The sequence below is a fragment of the Emydura macquarii genome, unplaced genomic scaffold (assembly GCF_026122565.2).
Source record: "Emydura macquarii macquarii isolate MOO-44397 ecotype Brisbane River unplaced genomic scaffold, CSIRO-AGI_Emac_v2 contig_509, whole genome shotgun sequence".
Lineage (NCBI taxonomy): Eukaryota > Metazoa > Chordata > Testudines > Chelidae > Emydura > Emydura macquarii.
Window position 1 is genome coordinate 1,623,356 of NW_027130646.1, and position 20,576 is coordinate 1,643,931.

At 43.8% G+C, this 20,576-nt stretch overlaps 1 protein-coding gene across 1 annotated transcript in view; it reads right to left on the reverse strand.

The window, feature by feature from the left end:
- LOC137147207 (zinc metalloproteinase-disintegrin-like cobrin) overlaps positions 1 to 20,329 on the reverse strand; it is a 34,572-nt gene extending 14,243 nt beyond the window's left edge. Inside the window, exons 1-5 of the mRNA XM_067539094.1 lie at positions 20,257 to 20,329; positions 19,508 to 19,715; positions 13,702 to 13,773; positions 7,098 to 7,169; positions 828 to 997 (exon numbers count right to left, since the gene is read on the reverse strand). Of these exons, the coding sequence (XP_067395195.1) occupies positions 828 to 997; positions 7,098 to 7,169; positions 13,702 to 13,773; positions 19,508 to 19,633 (440 nt within the window). The 5' untranslated portion in view covers positions 19,634 to 19,715; positions 20,257 to 20,329. The remainder of the gene's footprint in view (positions 1 to 827; positions 998 to 7,097; positions 7,170 to 13,701; positions 13,774 to 19,507; positions 19,716 to 20,256) is intronic.
- Positions 20,330 to 20,576: the final 247 nt, after the last annotated feature.

A 20,576-nucleotide genomic window follows, 5' to 3' on the forward strand; every position in this document is an offset into this window, starting at 1 on the left:
GATTCTGACAAGAACCATGAGAATAATTACAGGAATGGAAACATACCTTATAGTGAAATACTCAAGGAGCTTAATCTGTCTAGGTTATCAAGGAGAAGGTTAAGAGGTGACTTTATCACTGTCCGGACAGACCTATAGGAGGACCTGGAATCTGATAACAGAGAACTCCTCAGTCTTCAGTCTAGCAAACAAAGTTATAACAAGATCCAATGGCTGGAAGTTGAGGCTAGACAAATATAGACTAGAAATAAGGCACATATTTTAACAGTGAGGATAGATAACCATTGAAACATTTTACCAAAGGTTATGGTGGATTCTCCATCAATGGCAATTTTGAAATCAAGACTGGATGTTTTTCTAAAAGATATGCTCTAGTTCAAACAGGAATTAATTCAGGCAAATACTATGGTCTGAGTTATGCAGGTCATACAAGAAGATCACAAAGGTCACTTCTGGATTTTTAATCTATGAATGTTTGCATAGAATTTGAGCAGGGTTTCTTATTTGCTTTGTCCAATGTGGTTCAGGAGATCTGGAAGCCATCTGTGCTGTTGCAGAGGAGGTAGAATGAACTGAGGATTTTGCCAGGCAAGTGGAGACTGTCAAGCTGCTCATGCCGCTTAGGCAACAGAAGCAAGGAAAAACCCAGTCCTGCAAAGGGCATCTCGGCTATGCAAGAGAATAATGGACACATTTTTGGGGGTAGTTTGTCAAGTTTCCAAACAAAATCTTGCAAATATCTTTAAGATCTGAATTTAATATTGACAGTAATAAATATAAAGAACAGTATTACCATATTTTTAAAGATGGAAATAAAGGAATCTTACGCAAATAATTCTGTGTGGTCAAAATGTACACGGCCCATAAGGAACTTTCCAACATAGGCTGAATAAAATCCAAGAACCTGATCCAAAAGGTGAGTAATTGTAATGAGATCCCTTTCTGTCCACAGCTCTAGTCCAATCAGAATAACATGAAGGCCAAGTGGACGGTACATCTAAAAACATAAATATTTTAAAAGTCATCTACGTGTAACCCTTTGAAGCTATGATCCTTCACGTAATCCACATTGCTAGCGTTACTCCCCAGTAATTTACTTCTGTAGTTGTTACAACCCCAGCTGTTTAGTTCTTCAGCCATAGAAGTTGCATTCAGAATCAAACCATGTTAAAGGGACACTGTTGTTGATCTGAAAAAATCTTATTTCTACCCGAAAAAAATGTTTACACATTATCGTTACAAATACCACTCATGATTACTAAAGCTGAAAAAAAAATCATTTGTTAACGTTGTGTGTTTGACAGTTCTTTGGGTACAGCCTGTTTCTCTGTTCTGTTCTGGTGATGATCTATTGTATTTTCTGTCTCATGTATTAACATGATATCACCACTCTCATGCACAGCTTTGCTTCCTGGAACTGAGTAGGGGGGTTATTATTAACCACTAAAAATGATATTGCAGAGAAAAATCAACAGTATGTTGCCTGAACCCTAACTAAATGTAGCTTGACAGAAGACCTATGTATTAACTGCACAAATACTAAGTTAAACTTTTTAAAGGGACACTCAACTTGATATTTTAATATAAAAGTACAGATTTCCAAAATTCAAATTTCTGGTAGAGCATCTTTTAAGTAAGTATGTCCTGACATTTGGAAAAAAAAATTAAAAGCTATTTATAATTGTTCTTCTGCTCCCTATTGGTATTTATAGGGTCTTTTCAGCAAGGGAGAATGGACAGACCTGAAAACAACAGCACTAGATCAGCTGAGGCCAGTGTCTCCTACTCACCCCTCCACCCCTGAAATAATCCAAGATTTCCTTTCCCTCTGCATATAGTTAAAGGACAAAGAAGCAGAGGGGGCAGCTGAGCAAAGCCTCTTCATGATCATCCAGATACCTTAACATGTCAGGGGATCAGTGGAAACTTAGGGACAGGCTCCCATCTTCCCAGACACTTAGCACAGTGCTAGATAGCAATGGGAGCCCAGGGGAGAATGGGAGTGCAGTGAGGGCTCTTTCTTTATTCCCTTGATTTTTAAATGGAGGTTTTATGTTCAGAAGACTTTTCAGGAATCTCACGGCTGGAAGTTGGAAAGCTCCAGACCAGGCACAGGTTGCTGTGCCCCCTCATGGCTAGGCATAGCACAGAACCCATTTTGTCTGAACCCTCTCCTGCCAGTAGCTGCTTGGCCCATTTAGTGATATGTCCCTTCTTTGAACCCAGAACTCTGGCCAAGTCACTTAAAGCAGGTCCCCTCCAAGGGTAACAAAAAGTCCAAATAAATCTAAAGTCTAATGACTTCTGACCAGGCCTTCGGCACTGATTTGGGCTCAGTATTCCTTGCCAATTTACTCCTGAAGTTTACACCTCCCTTCTGTGGAAGGCTCATGCTCTCTCCCATCTGGATTCCAGACAGGTCCCTGTGTTAACCATCTAAAATCTGCTTCATATGATTGATCCCCTGCTGCTTCCCTGGACTACGTTCATCTATGTCTGTTCACAAGCATCTTTCACAGAGATGTTTTCTAATTCTCTCTCCCAAGAGATCTGTCTCCCTGGGTGGTTTCTTTCCAGTCTGCTGCTGCCTGCTTCCTCAAGCTCTGAGCCTCTCGGGCAGCCATGTTTTCTGCCTAAATTGGAGACTTTTATCCCAGCTGATGCTAATCAAACAAAATAGCAGCTGGAGACATAACTGATGCATTTATTAACCCTTTCCTGGCCAATACAGTGTGGGATCTATACCACCACCATAGAAGGACTGTTTTTTTAACAAAAGTTCTGTCCCACACCTGAGGGAAACAGGAAAGGTAATCTCTAAAGAGAAAGTGGCATAACAAGAACCTTCCCTTGAATTGGAAGGCTACTACCACAGTTTCTCAATTGGTCCGCCTACAACTGCATCACCAACAGGAATTCTAAGCATGAACCTGAGGTCATGGAATGGGAAGTCAACTTCATTTCATCATGCATAGGATCACAGATAAAGGCAACTCAGGTGTGGCAGAATTTTATATTACTTGAATACACAATTGGTCAAAAACAATGTCCTTGAGGCATTTTCCTGTTTAAAAACGTTGATTTGTCAAAATCAAAACTGTTTATGGGAAAGAGTCAGTTTCAAGAAATTTCTTTTTGCAAAAAAAAAAAAAATCAAAATTGTCAAAATGTCCCATTTTGACAGTCTTGAAATAAAAAGATTGGGTTTCTGCATTTGAAGTGACTTCTGATTTCAAAATTTAAGCCAGTTATACTAAAATTGGTTGCATTGAATACTTTTGAAATTATAGGAACAAAACATTCTGATTTAGTTTGTCAGTTTGTGAAGATTTTTGGGATTTTAACTTCTCACCCTGATTTGGGTTGAGATGTTTTTTTGAAGTCTTGATTCAACTTCAGTAGCTGAATAGTTCAAAAGTTCAATTGAACTTGATTCATCTGCAATAGGTAAGGGAAGCAAGTTTGTCTGGGCCATGTGGGAGCTATCAAGATGATTCTGGGTTGTTAGGCCTTTATCTTGTGTATTATCCTGGATATCAAGGAGATAGAGGAGAATGTGTACAGCAGAGGCACATCCCATTTGATGAGGAAAGCATCTTCCAGAGATTGGGGACCCAATCCTGCTCGTGAACAGAATTGTGGACACTTGGCATTCTGAGCTGTAGTAAAAAGGTCTCTACTTGGGAAATCCCAGTGTCTGATTATACTCTGTAGAACCATGGTTTTATTTCTCACTTGTAGTCCTGAGAGAATTTTCTGCTTAGTGCATCCATTGTGATGTTCTGACATCCTGGTAGATAGGTAGCTGATATGTTGATGTTGTGATGGATGCATCAATTCCATAATCTCAGTACTTTGGTGCAAAGGGAGTGTGACCTTGGTCCCCCTTGATGGTTTATATAAAACATGCAAGCGATGTTGTCTGTCAGTACCTTTATGGCCTTGTTCCTGCTCAGAGATAAAAACTGCGAGCATGTGTTGTGGACTGCTTGTAGTTCCACTAAACTGATGTGTAATGTTCTCTCTGAGGAGGACCACCTGCCATGAATTGTGTGTTGTGCAAGTGTGCTCCCCAGCTAACAGAGATGTGTCCATTATAAGTATCAGTGATGGGGAGGGGTGTGTGAAGGAAACTCCAACACACATATTGTGGAGTTGACTCCACCAGTCTAGAGAGTTTTTGACTTTGCGTGGCATCATGAGACACTTGTTCAGACTGTGTCTGTGTGGGTTGTATATTGTCCTGAGCCAGCCCTGAAGACAACGCATATATAACCTGGCATGGTTTATGACAAATGTAGTTGCTGCCATATGTCCTAATTGTTATAGGCAAGCCCTGGCCAATGTCTTTGAGCTGGTCTGCATTGTGATGATCAGATTGCTTAGGGTGATAAATCTGTGTAGTGGTAATGAGGCTTTGGCCTTCAATGCATCCGGGTGGGCCCTGATGAATTCTAGTTTTTATACAGATGTCAAAGTTGATATTTGCATGTTTATTTGTAGTCCTAGTTATGAAAAGAGAGCCATTGTCTTTTGAGTAGCTGCTAGAGCATCTTCCCGGAAGTGGACTTTCAGGAGACAGTCATTCAAGTAGGGGAATATCATGAGGCCTTGCTTACGGAGGTGTGCTGCCACCACTGCAAGAACCTTAGAAAACACGCTGGGAGCCATAAAGAGGCAGTACCTTGTACTGATAGTGATCTTTTTCCAGAACAAAACTGAGAAATCTTCTGTGTGAGGGGTATATGGAGATTTGAAAATATGGGCCTTGGAGGTCAAGGTCTGAGAACCAGTTCCCACATTTCAGTACTAGAGTTATCATTACTAATGTGACCAACCTGAACTGTTGAACCTTCACAAACTTGTTGAGTTTCTTAGGTCAAGAATGGGCCTCCATCCTCTGCTTTTTCTTTGATTTAAGAATTAGGGGGAATAAAAGCCCTTCCCCCTGTGTTGTGTCAGCACTGGTTCTATGGCACTCAAGTGCAGGAGGTGGTTTATGTCCTGTCATAGAAGGTGCTCGTGAGAGTGGTATCTGAAGAGGGAGAGAGAACGAGGGTGGATGGGGGGAAGGAGGTAAATTAAATTGAGTAACCAATGTCGATAATTTCTAATACCTAGTTTTCCGATGTGTTGGTCTGCCATACTTGGTGGAATGGGGTCAGACATTCTCCAAAATGATGGATGATTGTTGATCGTTTCAGCACTTGGAATTGGGTAAGGCAACTCAGACCCTCAAAATTGTTGTTTTGAGGAGGGTTGTTGGGATGTGAGTGAAGTGAAGTGAGTGAAGTGTTGTTTTTGTCGTGCTGAGAAGACCCTTTACAAAATTGGTGACAAGAATGGGATAAAACATATTTAAATTTCCCCATACCACTGTTACTCCAGAATGGAGGGGAGTGTTACCCCAGAACTTGATCAAGCTAATCACAGCCATATTGTGTGCATTCAGTAACCATTAATTAATCAGAATGGGAGAAGGGGAGAAAAGAGTGAACAAATTATGAGTCTGAAAGACATTAAGTGGATGGAGACCTTGAATATGGACGCTCATGATATAGAAGTTTATTATGGCTAAGATCGTTAAGAATGTATTTTTGATAAGTAGTTTATTGAATAACTTCAATAAAGTGATGAGCTATATGTTTTGTAAAAGCTATAAAAAAACTAGATAATAGAGTGTATTTTGGAGCAGTTCTCTGAAGCTATACTGAGAGACTTTTTCCTAACACTCTACTCCCCAGTGGGGAAGTGACCAGCCATTGTTGACCTGCTGCTAATTACTTGATACCATCTCAGATTTTAGGTAATTATTTGGGATGTCCTAATTCTATTGCTTATGTCTAATAAATCTAATAAATAGTAGTTTTAGATAACAACACACTTATTTGTATCAACCTCTTATCAGCTGGAAGTACTCTATTCCCATTGACTTATTCCTGACACTGCCTGCAGTGAAACAGTTAAGTTATCACTGTTTTGCGTTCTGAGAAACCAGGGAAACACTGTCCAGCTTCCAATGACTTAGTAGAGAGAATTGTTAGAACTTTTAAAGAGAGTATGAATATGATAATCAGTGGGAGCATGGAAACAAAGCTGGTTTGATTTCTTCCAAAATCCAGAATTCCTCCTCAGATTATGATAGACCCTGCTTTCAATGGGAAAGAAGGTGATAAAGCATATAAACTTAATCCATTCCAAAGCTGCAATCCTCTATACAGGTAACCTGGTATGACAAAGTGGGGGGGGAGGGTTCTTAATGTCTTGCATAAGTACTGTGTGTGCATGCCTCATTTTCCCCTGTGTATTACACAAATATCTAGTTGATGGGACAAGGATATGTGATTTTTGCAGAGACCCTACCGGGCAGGTGTCTCTGCCTCTAGCTGCCTGCGCACAAATAATGACCAGACACTCTGTAACCTGAGAACTGATGGTTGGTGCTCCATTACTAGAAGCCAGCTAGCTGTGACAAGTTGGAACAAAGAAGTAGAGGCTAGGTGACCTGTTTGCTCAGGAGAAGGACAGAGGATAGAGCAGGGTCAATTGGAATGTCTGAGGCTTGGCTGCTGAAAGCGGGGCAGTCTCCTGGTTCGGGACTCAAGAGGGAGAGCACAGGGCTCTGGATTCCCCCAAGATGGCCTTTGTTACATTTTCCTACTTTCTGTGCTAACAAGATCTATTCTATGCTGTGTTCCAGTTGTCAAATAAATCCTTTTGCAACACTGGCTGAGAGTCACTGCTGACTGTGAGGTTAGGTTGCGTGGCCTCTTTGGGGGCATGCAAGGCTTACCCAGAGTCCCATTCAAGCAGACTCTCTCTGGGGAGCTCACAGTGTGAACAGGGGTGCTGACCGCTGAGAGGTCAAACCCAAGGAGGCACTGAAGCCAAGGAGTTTTGCCTCAATAAGCATATGCCCCAAGGAGTTGTCACATTGCAAGTGAGTCCTGTCTGAACGTCATTCAGAGTTGTTCAGGAGCAACGAGCCTGTGCACTCTGACACCTGATGACGGCACCTTATGTCTCCTGATTGCCCAGTGCAGACATATAACATCAGTCACAATTGTGCCCATAATAAATAAGATTAAATAACTCACCTCACTTGTTAAATGGACATACTGAAGCATCTTCAATGTCAACAAAGTTTCATTGGAATCTTCAAGGCGGAACTAGGAGTAAAAAGACCAAAATGTCTTGGAATCTCCATTCTGAACAGAAAATTAATTCTATGTAAGATCTTTAAACAGCAGCAGATGTTTCATGAAAAATCTTTCCAAATTAACTGCAATTCACACAAATATGCCAACATGTCATTTCACTTATCTCAGTTTTTGTTAATTTACTTTTTCCATTTTAATGATAATTAAACACCTGTGGTTTTGCTCCTCTGAAAATATTCCATCAGTATTTTCATTCTTTGATTTAGATTGAAGAGTCTATTATCACATATTTGTTCTCCATGTAGATACTTACAGAATGTGATGAAGTCACCCCTTAACCTTCTCTTCGTTAAGGCTAAATAGTTTGAGCTCCATGAGTCTATCACTATAAAACATGTTTTCTAATCCTTTAATAATTTTCATGGTGGCTCTTTGAACCCTCTCCAGTTTATCAAACACCCTTCTTAATTTGTGGACTGGACATAATATTCCAGTATCACTTGCACCAGTACCCAATAGAGAGGCAAAATAACCTCTCTGCTTCTACTCAAGATTTCTGTTTAAGCATCTAAGGATCACATTAGCCCTTTTGGCCACAGTGTCACACTGGAAGCTCATGTTCAGGTTGAATGAACATATCTTTCAGGAACTCATCCAATATTGATTTAAAAACTTCAGTGATAATAAATCCACGATGTCCCTTCATAAACAGTTCCACTGGTTAATTAACCTCACTGTTAAAATTTATCAGCCTGAATTTATTTAGCTTCAATTTCCAGACATAAGGTCTTGCTATATCTTTGTCTGTTAGATTAGAAAACCCTCTGCTATCAGAAATCATATCCCAATGTTACAGGCTGATCAAGTCACCACTTAACCTTTTCTTTAGTAAAGGATTGATCTTCTTAAGTCTCTGACTGGAAGGCAGGCATTCCAGACCTCAATCATCCTTGTAGGTGGGTATTCTCTGAACCCTCATCAATTTTTCAATACCCGTTCAAAAGTGGACTGGGCACAGTATTCAGTAAATGGTGCAACAACGCTGGAGAGAAAAGTAATACTACTTTCTTACTCCAACTCAGTATTGCTCTGTTTATACATCCAATAATTGTGTTAGTTCACTCAGCTACAGCATTGCACTAGCTGTTCATGTTCTGTTGGTTATCCTCCATCACTCCTTAATGCTTTTCAGAGTCAATGCTTTCCAAGGTAGAGTTTCCAATACTACCAATCACATTCTTTGTTCCAAAGAGTAGGTCTACACTGAAGTCCTTCCCAGGTGTTTTCACGTGTTTTAGCACAAACCCCACTATCATAAACAAGCAAAACTCTTAGCCATATGCTCATATGTCCTCTGAAGAAATGGTACGCACCCTGTGCAGTAACTGTGGTTCCTTAAGATGTGTCATCCTTGAGGTGCTCCACTCTAGATGTGCTAGCGCCCCCTGTGCCTTTGACTGGAGATTTCTCATAGCAGAGTCTGTTCAGTCTGCACATTGTTGTTAGTCAGTCTCGTGCTTCATGCTGCTGTTATATAGGCGAACTGCCTTTAGTTCACATGTACAGGCGAACTGCCTTCAATTCCTTCTCTACCACAAAACTTCATGGCAGAGAACTCCGAAGCAGAGGGTGGGAAGTGGAGCACCTTAGGGACACACTGTGGTACTCTGAGATGTAACTACACATGGTGAGTAACCTTTTCTTCTTCTTCGAGTAGTATTCATATGGGTGCTCTACTCTAGACTACTATTGAACAGTGTCCTCTACGGTGGAGGGGGCTTCAGAGTTCAGTCCAGTAAAAGTATAGCCAAGCCAAAGACAGTATCAGAGGTGGAGTCATGAGTTATAGCGCAGTGTTTGGTGAACATATGACTAGACGCCCAAGTAGTGGCTTTATAGATTTCATTAATCAGCTCATTTCTGAGGTAGGCTGTAGAAGTGGAAATGGAACTTGTAGAATGAGTGCATATTTCCAAAGGTGGATGAATATTGCAAGACTTATAATAAGAGTTAATGCAACATGATATCCACTTGGAAATTCTCTGGTTAGGTCAAAAGGATCGGTAATCTCTATCTGTTTCACAGGTTATTCATCTTGGTGTCTTTCTGAATTATTTTGTCCTATATAGATAGAAGCCCAGGTCTCTCCTGATGCCTAAGATGTGTAGCTCTGCCTCCTGGTGATTTAGATGTGATTTGGGGTGGAAGACAGACAGGTGCATAGGCTGATTGCTGGAACTCAGAAGAAACTTCAGGTAAGAATTTGGGGTGAGGCTGCAGTGTGATCTTGTCCATAAAAACACTGTGAGGGGGGTATACTACCAGGGCCCCTATTTATCCAACCTGGTGCACTGACGTGATGGCAATTAGGAGTGCAGTCTTCATTGACAAATGGATCAGTGATCAGGTAGCCAGAAGTTTGAAGGGCAGTCTTGTAAGGCATTTAAGGACCAGGCTGAGGTCTCATACTGGAGTAGGGTGTTGGATCAGTGGATAGATGTTTCCCAGGCCTTTGAGGAATCTTGCTGTGGTCGGGTGGGCAAGGACAGAATAGCTCTCTATTGGGGGGTGGAAAGCTGTGATGGCTGCCATGTGGACCTTTATGGAGCTCAATGATAGACCCAAGGTTTTAAGAGTTAGAGTGTAGTTCGATACATCCAGAAGTGATGTAGTCACAGGTAAAACCTGTCTGCAGTCACAGCAACTGGCAAACCATGTCCATTTCTGAGAATGCATGTAGTAAATAGTTTGTTTCCTGCTGTGTAATAGCATTTATTTTACATTTTCTGAGCAGGTTGTAAAAAGTAATTGGAGAGCAAACAGCCAGCTGTATCAGATAATGAAGGCACATTTGTCTGGACCAGGCTAGAACTATTAGTATGACTCTGGCTCTATCTGTGAATAACATAGACCCAGCAAAAGACAGGTCCTCCGCTGTACTCTGGACTTCTTTTGAGAATCCAGAGAGTTGGACCCAGGAAGCTCTTCTCATTACCACCAATGTAGCAATCAAATGGGTGGTGGTATCAGCGGTGTCAAGGAAGGCATGTAGGATTGTCTTGGCAAATGGCTGGCCCTCCGCAATAATTGCCTGATACTGTTCCCTGTGTTCTATTGGCAGATGGTCCACGAAAAAGTTCAACTTGGTATAATTCACGTGGTTGTACTTCACTATCAACACCTGATAATTGACTATACTAAACTCTAAGGAGGCCAAGGAATAAGACTTCGTCCCCAGAAGGTCCAGATGCTTATGGTCTTTGTCATGAGGCACGGTTTCAGCGTGATGCTGCCTACCACGTTTACTCACTGAGTGAACTACGAAGAAATTAGGGGAGTGATGGCAAAATAAAAATTCCAAGTCCTTTGTTGGGACTTAATACTTCTTATCTCCTTTTTTGCATGTAGTTCCTCTTTAGAACATTGGTCCTGAGCAAGTCTGCTGCCTCTATATAATCAGAGCCTCACACCTCCAGGGCTTATAAGAGGAAGACACAGGACTCCTCTCATAAGCCTTCAAAAGAACGTATACCTGTCTCATGAGGTAGAGAATCTACCTCTAAATCCAAGGTTGTCAGTATCTTCAGATGATCCAGTTCCACTGATTCTCCAATCAGGTACCCTTGATGCTGCTGGTTCCTCAGGTACCCAGGGCATGGTTCAGAGAGACCACAAAACAGGGTTACTTACCAATAACTGTTGTTCTTCGAGATGTGTTGCTCATATCCATTCCAATATAGGTGACTGTGTGCCCCGTGCACTGGTTCCCGGAACTTTTTCCCCTTAGCGAGCCCTGTAGGGTCGGCTCAGGCGCCCCCTGGAGTACCGCGCCCATGCCCTCAGTCCCTTCTTTCTGCTGACTCCGATAGCGGGGACGGAGGGTGGGTGTAGAATGGATATGAGCAACACATCTTGAAGAACAACAGTTACTGGTAAGTAACCCTGTTTTCTATCTTCGAGTGATTGCTCATATCCATTCCAATTTAGGTGATTAAATAGCCATACCTTGGAGGTGGGTAGGAGTCAGCGTCGAGCCGCTCTCGCCAGCACGGTTCTGCCAAAGCCCGTGTCCTCTCTCGCCTGCTGTACGATGGCGTAGTGGGACGTGAAGGTATGGACCGACGACCAGGTCACTGCTCTGCAGATGTCCTGCAGGGGCACTCTTCCCAGGAAGGCCGCAGATGGGGCCTGGGCTCTGGTTGAGTGCATTGTCACAGCTCCTGGAAGCGGCACCTTCGCACGCTCGTAGCAGGTCCTGATGCAGGCAGTGATCCAGGTGGAGATGCGCTGGGTGGAGACAGGTGAGCCCTTCATCCGGTCTGCCACTGCTACGAACACCTGTGTTGACTTCCAAAACGGCCTGGTCCACTCAATGTAGTAGGCCAGGACTCGTCTGACATCCAGCGAATGCCATCTCCGCTCCTCCTCCGAACAATGCGGTTTAGGAAAGAACACGGGGAGGAAGATATCCTGGTTATAGTTAAACTGAGACACCACCTTAGGCAGGAAGGCCGAGTGGGGTCTCAGTCGGACCTTATCTTTATAAAAGACTGTGTAGGGGGGCTCTGAGGTTAAAGTTCTTATCTCGGAGACCCTCCTAGCCGATGTAATGGCCACCAGGAAGGCTACCTTCCAAGAAAGGATGAGCAGCGGGTATGTAGCCAAGGCCTCGAAGGGGGGTCCTGTCAGCATGGCGAGGACCAGGTTCAAGTCCCAGGGAGGCACTGGGTCGCGGACCTGTGGATATAGCCTCTCCACTCCTTTGAGGAACCTGACCGACATGGGGTGTGAAAATAAAGACCTCCCTTCCATTGGCTGGTGGACGGACGAGATGGCCACCAGGTGCATCCTGAGGGAGGCCGGTGCTAGACCCTGGAGCTTCAAATGGAGGAGATACTCTAATATTGCCTGTACGGGCGAACAGCTCGGTGGGATACCCCGGGACTGTGCCCAACAGGTAAGACGCTTCCACTTGGCCCAGTACACCACCTGAGTGGAAGGTTTCTGCTGCCCAGCAGAACCTGTTGGACGTGCACAGACCTGCTCCATTTTTTACAGCTCAGCCAAACGGAGCTATTAGCCAATAGCTGCTCAAAAAAGCAATCAGGGTTCTGGTTAACCTCTGGTGTGATGAAAGCAGGGAGCATGATTTTGGAAGATCCACTAGAAAACTTAATTTATATAAAAATACGGCAAAGAAGCTGGTGGAGTGGGGATAACTTAGACTGCTACCCTGTGCAGGGAGCAAATTAAGCACCTCAAGACCACCTATTGCAAGGCAAAGGATGACAACAGCAAGTCCACAAACTATTCAGCTACCTGTCCCTACTATAAAGCATTCAAATGCATGCTTGCCATTGCCTTCACTGAACAGTCCAGAATGACTAGTTTCTGAACTGGGATGGTATGATGATTTTCAGACTGAAGGCAGAGATGATGAGGACAGCACCAGAACACAGCCCATCACCAGAAGGGGCTGAGTCAAAGGAAAAGACCACAGTACTGGAACTGGACCCAGATCAGATCACAGAACCACAGAAGATTAGGGTTGGAAGGGACCTCAGGAGGTCATCTAGTCCAACTCCCTGCTCAAAGTAGGATCAATGCCAACTAAATCATTGCAGCCAGGGCTTTCTTGAGATGGGCCTTAAAAACCTCTAAGGATGGAGATTCCACCACCTCCCTAGGTAACCCATTCCAGTGCTTCACCACTCACATAGTGAAAAAGTTTTTCCTAATATCCAACCTAGACCTCCCCCATTGCATCTTGAGACCATTGCTCCTATTTCTGTCATTTACTACCAATGAGAACAGCCTAGCTCCATCCTCCCTGGAACCCCTTTTCTACCACTGCTGAACACATGCAGGCGCCAGGACTCAAAGAGAGGATTCTCAACCAATGTGGGAAAAGGGTCAGATGAACTGCTGCAAGACAATGATGTCACCCCTGTAACTTTGCATACAACCCCCAATCACACAAAGAGCAAGAGAACAAGCACACTTTGTCATTCAGTTCCATTATTAGTGAGCCTAATGTTTGCACTGTAGATAGATGGTTTTGATATAAACTTGCTCTTTTCTAGACTGTTTTGCACTTTTGTTTATTTTTGGCAGGCAGCTGGAATCCTCCAGTGGCTTTTAATTGATATTTCAATACTTTGTTAACAAAATGGTTTGATTGTAGAATACTGGGAAAAAAGGATGAGTCAGCAAATTGTATCCATAGGTTTTAATAAAATATCAAAATCCATAAAAACACAGTAGCAAATGAATAGCTATGTATACTGCAGTTCTACTCAACATCACACTTCTACATGTGTTACCCACTGATGCAAAGATGTGGGCACACAAGGCACCCTTTATTTTCCTTGCTCTCCTAGAGCCAGTCCCAATGATCACAGTTACACTGTCCATCTTCCTATATCCAGCCTGCAAACCATCAGGGTCTCAAGCCCACTCCAGGCAAAAATTCACATAGATGTTGTGAAGAGTGCAGCATGCCACAATAATATAAATGGCATAAGCCACAATGATTACTTACCTTTGCTTTGTCTGTAACAAAATAACACTCTAGATATCGGGTAGATAAGTGCAAAGGGCTTAGTTCATCTCTCTGGAAGTAAAGACACGTAAAGCATGGTTAAATAAAGTAAACTGAGGTGTTTAACTGCATGCAATCACATAAATACGGTCCTGAACCATACTTTCCTGTATAATGTCACTCACCTAAGGGAAAAATCTTACAGAATTATAATTGAGTATGATTATCCAGAATACCATTTGCTATGGTACCATTTTCATACCAACACTATGAATCTGAAAAGAATTGCATGAAGATAACTGACAGCACTGGGTAAGTACTACTATAAAGTATAATCATTTTCCTTTGCTAATGGGCTTCTTTAGATCAGTGGCTCTTTATGTTTTTCCACTGGGAAACCAAAACTACCTGCAGATGCTTGCTGTAACCCACTCAATCCCACAATCCTTCATGCAGAAAAGGACTGAAATCCAAATAGGAAGTGGATTTTTAGGTCCTAAAGATGGGTGAAGGCTGGGTGTGGTGGCTGGTGTGTCAGCATCCCTTCATTCTTGGGTCATTCTTCATTCTTGGGTCAGCCTCTGTCAGGGACATGGTTCTTTGTTCCACTGCTACTGGAGTTCTTCAAACCATCTCTAGTCTTGTCCCAATATTACTGGGTAGACCAGGGTGGTCACTAAATCAACTCTGCATATCTCAGTGTGGCCATCTACTTCCATTGCATTTTTGTCATGGGGTACGGCAGCACATCCCTGTGGATGCATTGGAGGTAGATAGGCCCTCTCCCCCATGCCAGGGGATTCCAGCAGGCTTGTCCAAATGATGGTCTGGCTACATCCAGAGTCCACCAGGCCCATCACTTTGGTGCCATTGACCCATACTGGCAGCAACATCAGGCCCCGTTTCCAGGTTCAGGTGCCTGACATCCATGCCTGCTCATAATTGCAGTCCATGGAGGGTCACTTCCATCTGATATGGCCTAACTGTCCACACTCAAAGCACTTGCCCTTCAGGATCACTGTCAGCTGGCCTGCCTATGGTACAGTGGGTCCTCCTGATTGGGCAAGTCCCCCTCTTTGGCAGCTCTGGTCCCTCCTCAGTTCCACCTCTGCAGTTAGGTCTCTCCTTGTGGCCATGGGCACCTCCTAGGATGATGACCTATTTAGCAGTCTTCAACCTTCCCTCCTAGCCTGGCCCCTTCTAGGAGTCAGAGTCTTGCTTCCAGGAACTCTGCCCTCAGTGCTGGTGAGGCTAGACACTCAGCAGGCACGTAGTTCTCCATTAGGGTCATGGCCTCTGCCAGGGTATATGGTTGATGGCACTTCACCCACTCCTTTACTGTGACTGGGAGAATATGGATGAATTGTTCTAACACAGTAATTTCCACCATCTGTGCTCTTGTCTGTTTTTCTGGGTCTAACCAGTGCCAACGTTGGTTCTTCAGAGGCTGGGCCACCACTCGGGGCCAGGTACCTCTCTCTCAGAAAACTCCAGCAGAACATCTTGGGGGTTGATATCTAAGTAGTTGAGTACGGCTGCTTTTACCTTGGAGTAACCCAGTGCTTCAGCGGTGTTCAAGCTCTAATAGGCTGCTTCTGATGGCCAACGTGCCACAGTGGCCGCCCATTTGAAGGTGATCAGGAAGGCTTTGGTGTCATCTCCAGGGCCCATTTTTCTGAGCCAGATGGGCAGCTCAGTGGGGAAGGCATCTCCTACAGGTTCAGGAATTGTGATGTTGGAAGCCCTCTGGGGCTGTAGAAGCATCACCACCTGCTGGATCAAGTGTTCTTGTTATGCCTCGAACTGGGCCACCAGCTCCCAAATTAGCTCTTGATCCTGGGCTGCAATCTGTTACAGTATCTGCCCTTGCTGTTGCTAGTTCTCCAGAATCCATTGCAGAAACTTTTCTGTATCCATGTCCTCTTTAAGGTCATTCAATTGGTGGTCCAGTGGTCCTTTTAACAGCACTTGGGTATTGCCCATGTTCTCTACCATGTATCAGGGAAGTGAGTGTTTGTGTCTAGTCCCAGCAGCACGAACAGGTGGCAGTACTCTGGATTGTTGCCCAGCAGCGAGCATCAATGACTGGGAGTAAGGGAACCCAGGTCCCCCTGCTTCATCAGGTTCCAACCCAGGGCCTAATGAAGCAGTAATTCCAAAATGGGTATGGACGTTTCTATGCCTGCTCCATGGGCCACTTCCCACCCTGGTTTCTGTTCCTCTGTTGGTGTCACCAGTTTGCCTCTGAGTCTTTTCTGGAGCGCTCTCAGTCTGTGCTCCAAAGAGTTCTCCTTTCATAGTCTCGGCTTGTCATTGCTGATCTCCACAATTGAAAGGCCTGTGGTGGCTTGGCATTGAGGACTGGGCCCAGCTGCATGGGGCCTCAGTGGTTCCTTGGCTGGAGCCTGCAAAACACAACTACTCTCCTGCTCTGTCCACCCAGACTGAGCTAAACTGCTCCCTTTTGAGCTCAGCCTCCTCCATGAGCAAGCCCAACAGAGCAGTTGGGTGGGGTTTTCTCGGTCCAGACCTTAACCCTTACTTCTCCAGTGTGGTGTTCACAAACCCCATCTTACTATTCCACTGAGACCCAAACTGTGGTCTTCCAGGGGAGGGAGAAGACTTAGAATCATAGAATCATAGAATATTAGAGTTGGAAGGGACCTCAGGAGGTCATCTAGTCCAACCCCCTGCTCAAAGCAGGACTAAACTCAGCTATATCATCCCAGCCAGGGCTTTGTCAAGCCTCAGTTTAAAAACCTCTAAAGATGGAGATTCCACCACCTCCCTAGGTAACCCATTCCAGTGCGTCACCACCCTCCTAGTGAAAAACTTTTTCCTAATGTCCAACCTAGACCTCCCGCCCTGCAACTTGAGACCGTTGCTCCTTGTTCTGTCATCTGCCGGCACTGAGAACAGCCTAGCCCCATCCTCCCTGGAACCCTCTTTCAGGTAGTTAAAGGCCGCTATCAAATCCCCCCTCATTCTTCTCTTTTGCAGACTAAACAAGCCCAGTTCCCTCAGTCTCTCCTCATAAGTCCTGTGCTCCAGGCCCCTAATCATTTTTGTTGCCCTCCACTGGACTCTCTCCAACTTGTCCACATCCTTTTTGTAGTGGGGGGCCCAAAACTGGACACAATATTCTAAATGCGGCCTCACCAATGCCGAATAGAGGGGAATAATCACTTCCCGTGACCTGCTGGCAATGCCCCTCCTAATGCAGCCCAATATGCCATTAGCCTTCTTGACAACCAGGGCACACTGCTGACTCATATCCAGCTTTTTATCCACTGTTACCCCCAGGTCCTTTTCTGCAGAGCTGCTGCCCAGCTCGTCGGTCCCCAGTCTATAGCTGTGCATGGGATTCTTCCTTCCTAAGTGGAGGACTCTGCACTTGTTCTTGTTGAACCTCATCAGATTTCTTTTGGCCCAATCCTCCAGTTTGTTTAGGTCACTCTGCATCCTATCCCTACCTTGCAGGGTATCTATCACTCCCCCCAGCTTAGTGTTGTCCGCAATCTTGCTGAGGGTGCAATCTACCCCATCCCCCAGATCATTAATAAAGATGTTGAACAAAACCGGCCCCAGGACCGACTCCTGGGGAACTCCGCTTGTGACCGGTAGCCAGCTAGATATGGAGCCATTGATCACTACTCGTTGAGCCCTATGCTCTAGCCAGTTCACTATCCATTTTATAGTCCATTCATCCAACCCATACTTCTTTAACTTGCTGATAAGAATACTGTGAGAGACAGTATCAAAAGCTTTGCTAAAGTCAAGGTATATCACATCCACCGCCTTCCCTACATCCACAGAGCCAGTCACTTCATCATAGAAAGCAATCAGGTTGGTCAGGCATGACTTTCCCTTGGTGAATCCATGTTGACTTTTCCTGATCACCTTCCTCTCTTCCAAGTGCCTTAAAATGGATTCCTTAAGGACCTGCTCCATGATTTTTCCAGGGATTGAGGTGAGGCTGACCAGTCTGTAGTTCCCTGGATCCTCTTTCCTCCCTTTTTTGAAGATGGGCACTATATTTGCTTTTTTCCAGTCCTCAGGGACCTCCCCTGTTGCCATGAGCTTTCAAAGATAATAGCCAATGGCTCTGAAATCACCTCAGCCAACTCCCTCAGCACCCTCGGGTGTATTGCATCCGGCCCCATGGACTTGTGTATGTCTAAGCCTTCTAAATAGTCTTGGACCCGTTCCTTCAGCACTGCGGGATGTTCGCCTCCTTCCCATTCTGTGCCACCCAGTACAGCAGTCTGGGAGCTGATCTTGTCTGTGAAGACAGAGGCAAAAAAGGCATTGAGTACCTCAGCTTTCTCCACATCCTCCGTCACTAGGTCACCTCCCTCATTCTCTAAGGGGCCCACACTTTCCCTAATCTTCCTCTTGTTGGCAACATGCCTGTAGAAACCCTTCTTGTTCCCCTTCACGTCCCTTGCTAGCTGCAACTCCAATTGTGCTTTGGCCTTCCTGATTTCATTCCTGCACGTTCGAGTAGTGTTTTTATAATCCTCCCTAGTCATCTGACCAAGCTTCCACTTCTTGTAAGCTTCTTTTTTGTGTTTAAGTTTGCCAAGGACATCTTTGTTAAGCCAAGCTGGACGCCTACCATATTTGCTATTCTTTCTGCACATTGGGATGGTTTGCTCCTGCGCCCTCAGTAAGGTCTCTTTAAAATACAGCCAGCTCTCTTGGGTTCCTTTCCCCCTCATATTAGCTTCCCAGGGAATCCTGCCCATCAGTTCCCTGAGGGAGTCAAAGTCCGCTTTTCTGAAGTCCATGGTCCGTATCCTGCTGTTCTCCTTTCTTCCTTTTGTCAGGATCCTGAACTCGACCATCTCATGGTCACTGCTGCCTAGGTTGCCACCCACTTCTACTTCCCCTACCAAATCTTCCCTGTTTGTGAGACTTGAATGCTGGAAGGAGAAGGGACAACAGAGAATTTAAGCTATTAGCAAGGGATTTACCCCAGAAGCTTGCATATGCCCGGGGATTCCATTCAGCCAGTGTCTAGCCACATGTCCCACAGACCTTAACTTTTTACTTGGTTTCAAATCTTCTATCTTTCCCAGAGACTGTTTATTGGATAGTTGAGGGTCAGGATCCTAACAGGTTTTGGTGTAGAGTCAGTTTTTCATGTGTGAGGGATCCTCCTGAGATGTAATGTACCTTCTGCCCATCATGGGCTATCTCCACAGCTAAGGGAGACAGGCACTGGAGAAGAGAGGTCTGACTTCAGCTGCGTGCTTCCAGTGCACTCCCCCTTACTTAAGCCAATGGGTCAAGATGCAAGGAGGAGGAGAAAGAAAGGTGTGAAAGATTGACTACCCCTTCCTTTTCTTCCCCATAAGGCCAGAGCTTCCTTAAGTGAATCAGATGGGGTGCAAGGGTGGGAATGACCTTCTTCTACCAGATGGAGGTGGAATACTGGGCTTTATCTGACTCTGAAAAAAAATGAAGGCAAAGCAGAGGTGACAAAATTTCTAGAAAGAAATCAAACGGAGATAGAGCTGGGACTATTAACTGTGGCATTTAGGCACATGTTGAATAGATTCCATGATGCTGACAAATTGCTTCCTTCATAGTCAATAGATAGGAACGCTTTTAGTTACTAGATTTGTGGATAGATAAACTCAGGAGGAACAGAATTAATCTGTTCCCCTGACTACAAAGTGATTTCCAGCACAACTAAGGCAACTTCCAACAATGAATTGGAAAAATTGGGCCTAACATGTATAGCTTAGAATGTTCTACATAGTATCTATTTACTTTATGTGGACCCATATAAAACACGTACCTCCATTACACGCTGTTTCTCAGTCTGAACCTCAGATATTTGATGTTTTTCAATTTTAGCTGATTGATCTTCGATATCTTCATCAATTACTCCACATCGACCAGGTGACTCTTCATCAGCTGTCATTCGATAAATAATGTGTTGAAATATAGAGGAAGATTTAACAGGTTCAATTTCATAGTTTAAATCGGAAATCTTCAAATGTCCCCTGAGAATTGCAAAATTGAAGTGTGATTTAGTGACTTGGGAAAACTGAAAAACTCATTAAAAATATTAGAGCTACTAAGGAATTTTCCATCTGAATTATTTTTTATGTATAATGCAGTTTTTTGCAGAACTTTTAAATAAATTTCCTCCCTTGTCCCTTAAAGGCAAGGGCTATTGAGGGAAAACATTTCTGATTTACAATTGAATACCAATGCTCCTGGTAACACAACCACTTCTGAGAGGCACTATTACAAGCCTTAAGGACCCCAAACAGCCATCATGCCCCAGATCAATCATAACTACACTACCTATTGTTTTATAATCTATAAAATAAAACAATAAATTCAGATTACAGACTTGTGTTTCTAGCCCTATGCAATAGCAGCAAATGACCCTTAACAACTGGTTAGCATGAAATCTGTATTAAGAAAAGGTAAAGGGGCACTAACCTAATTATTCTGTAATGTTAAATCTACCTTCTCATTTCAGAAGAAGAAAATTCATAATGTTTACAATCTAGCATATTGAGGAGCCTACATTACCAGAGTCCAGAGCAGGTGCTGAGAACTGCAACAGATTCTGGGACATCTTCCACATATCCAGAGTAGTAGCAATCATCCTGCAAGATCCAAAAAAAGGTTTTTCTTTTCTATCTTTAATTTTAATCAAGTAAAATAAAAGATCCTAATTACATAAAATGTAATATACACAATGCAATGGCTAAACCTGTTTGCATCTGATCTCAAAATGTGGTTCTAATGTTAAAAATGATTGTATAAATTACACCTTTTCACTTAGCGATCCTTTCTCCTGTGTATTCAGATCTGCTAATTTTGGTGTCAAAACCAAGTTTTGCTGCTTT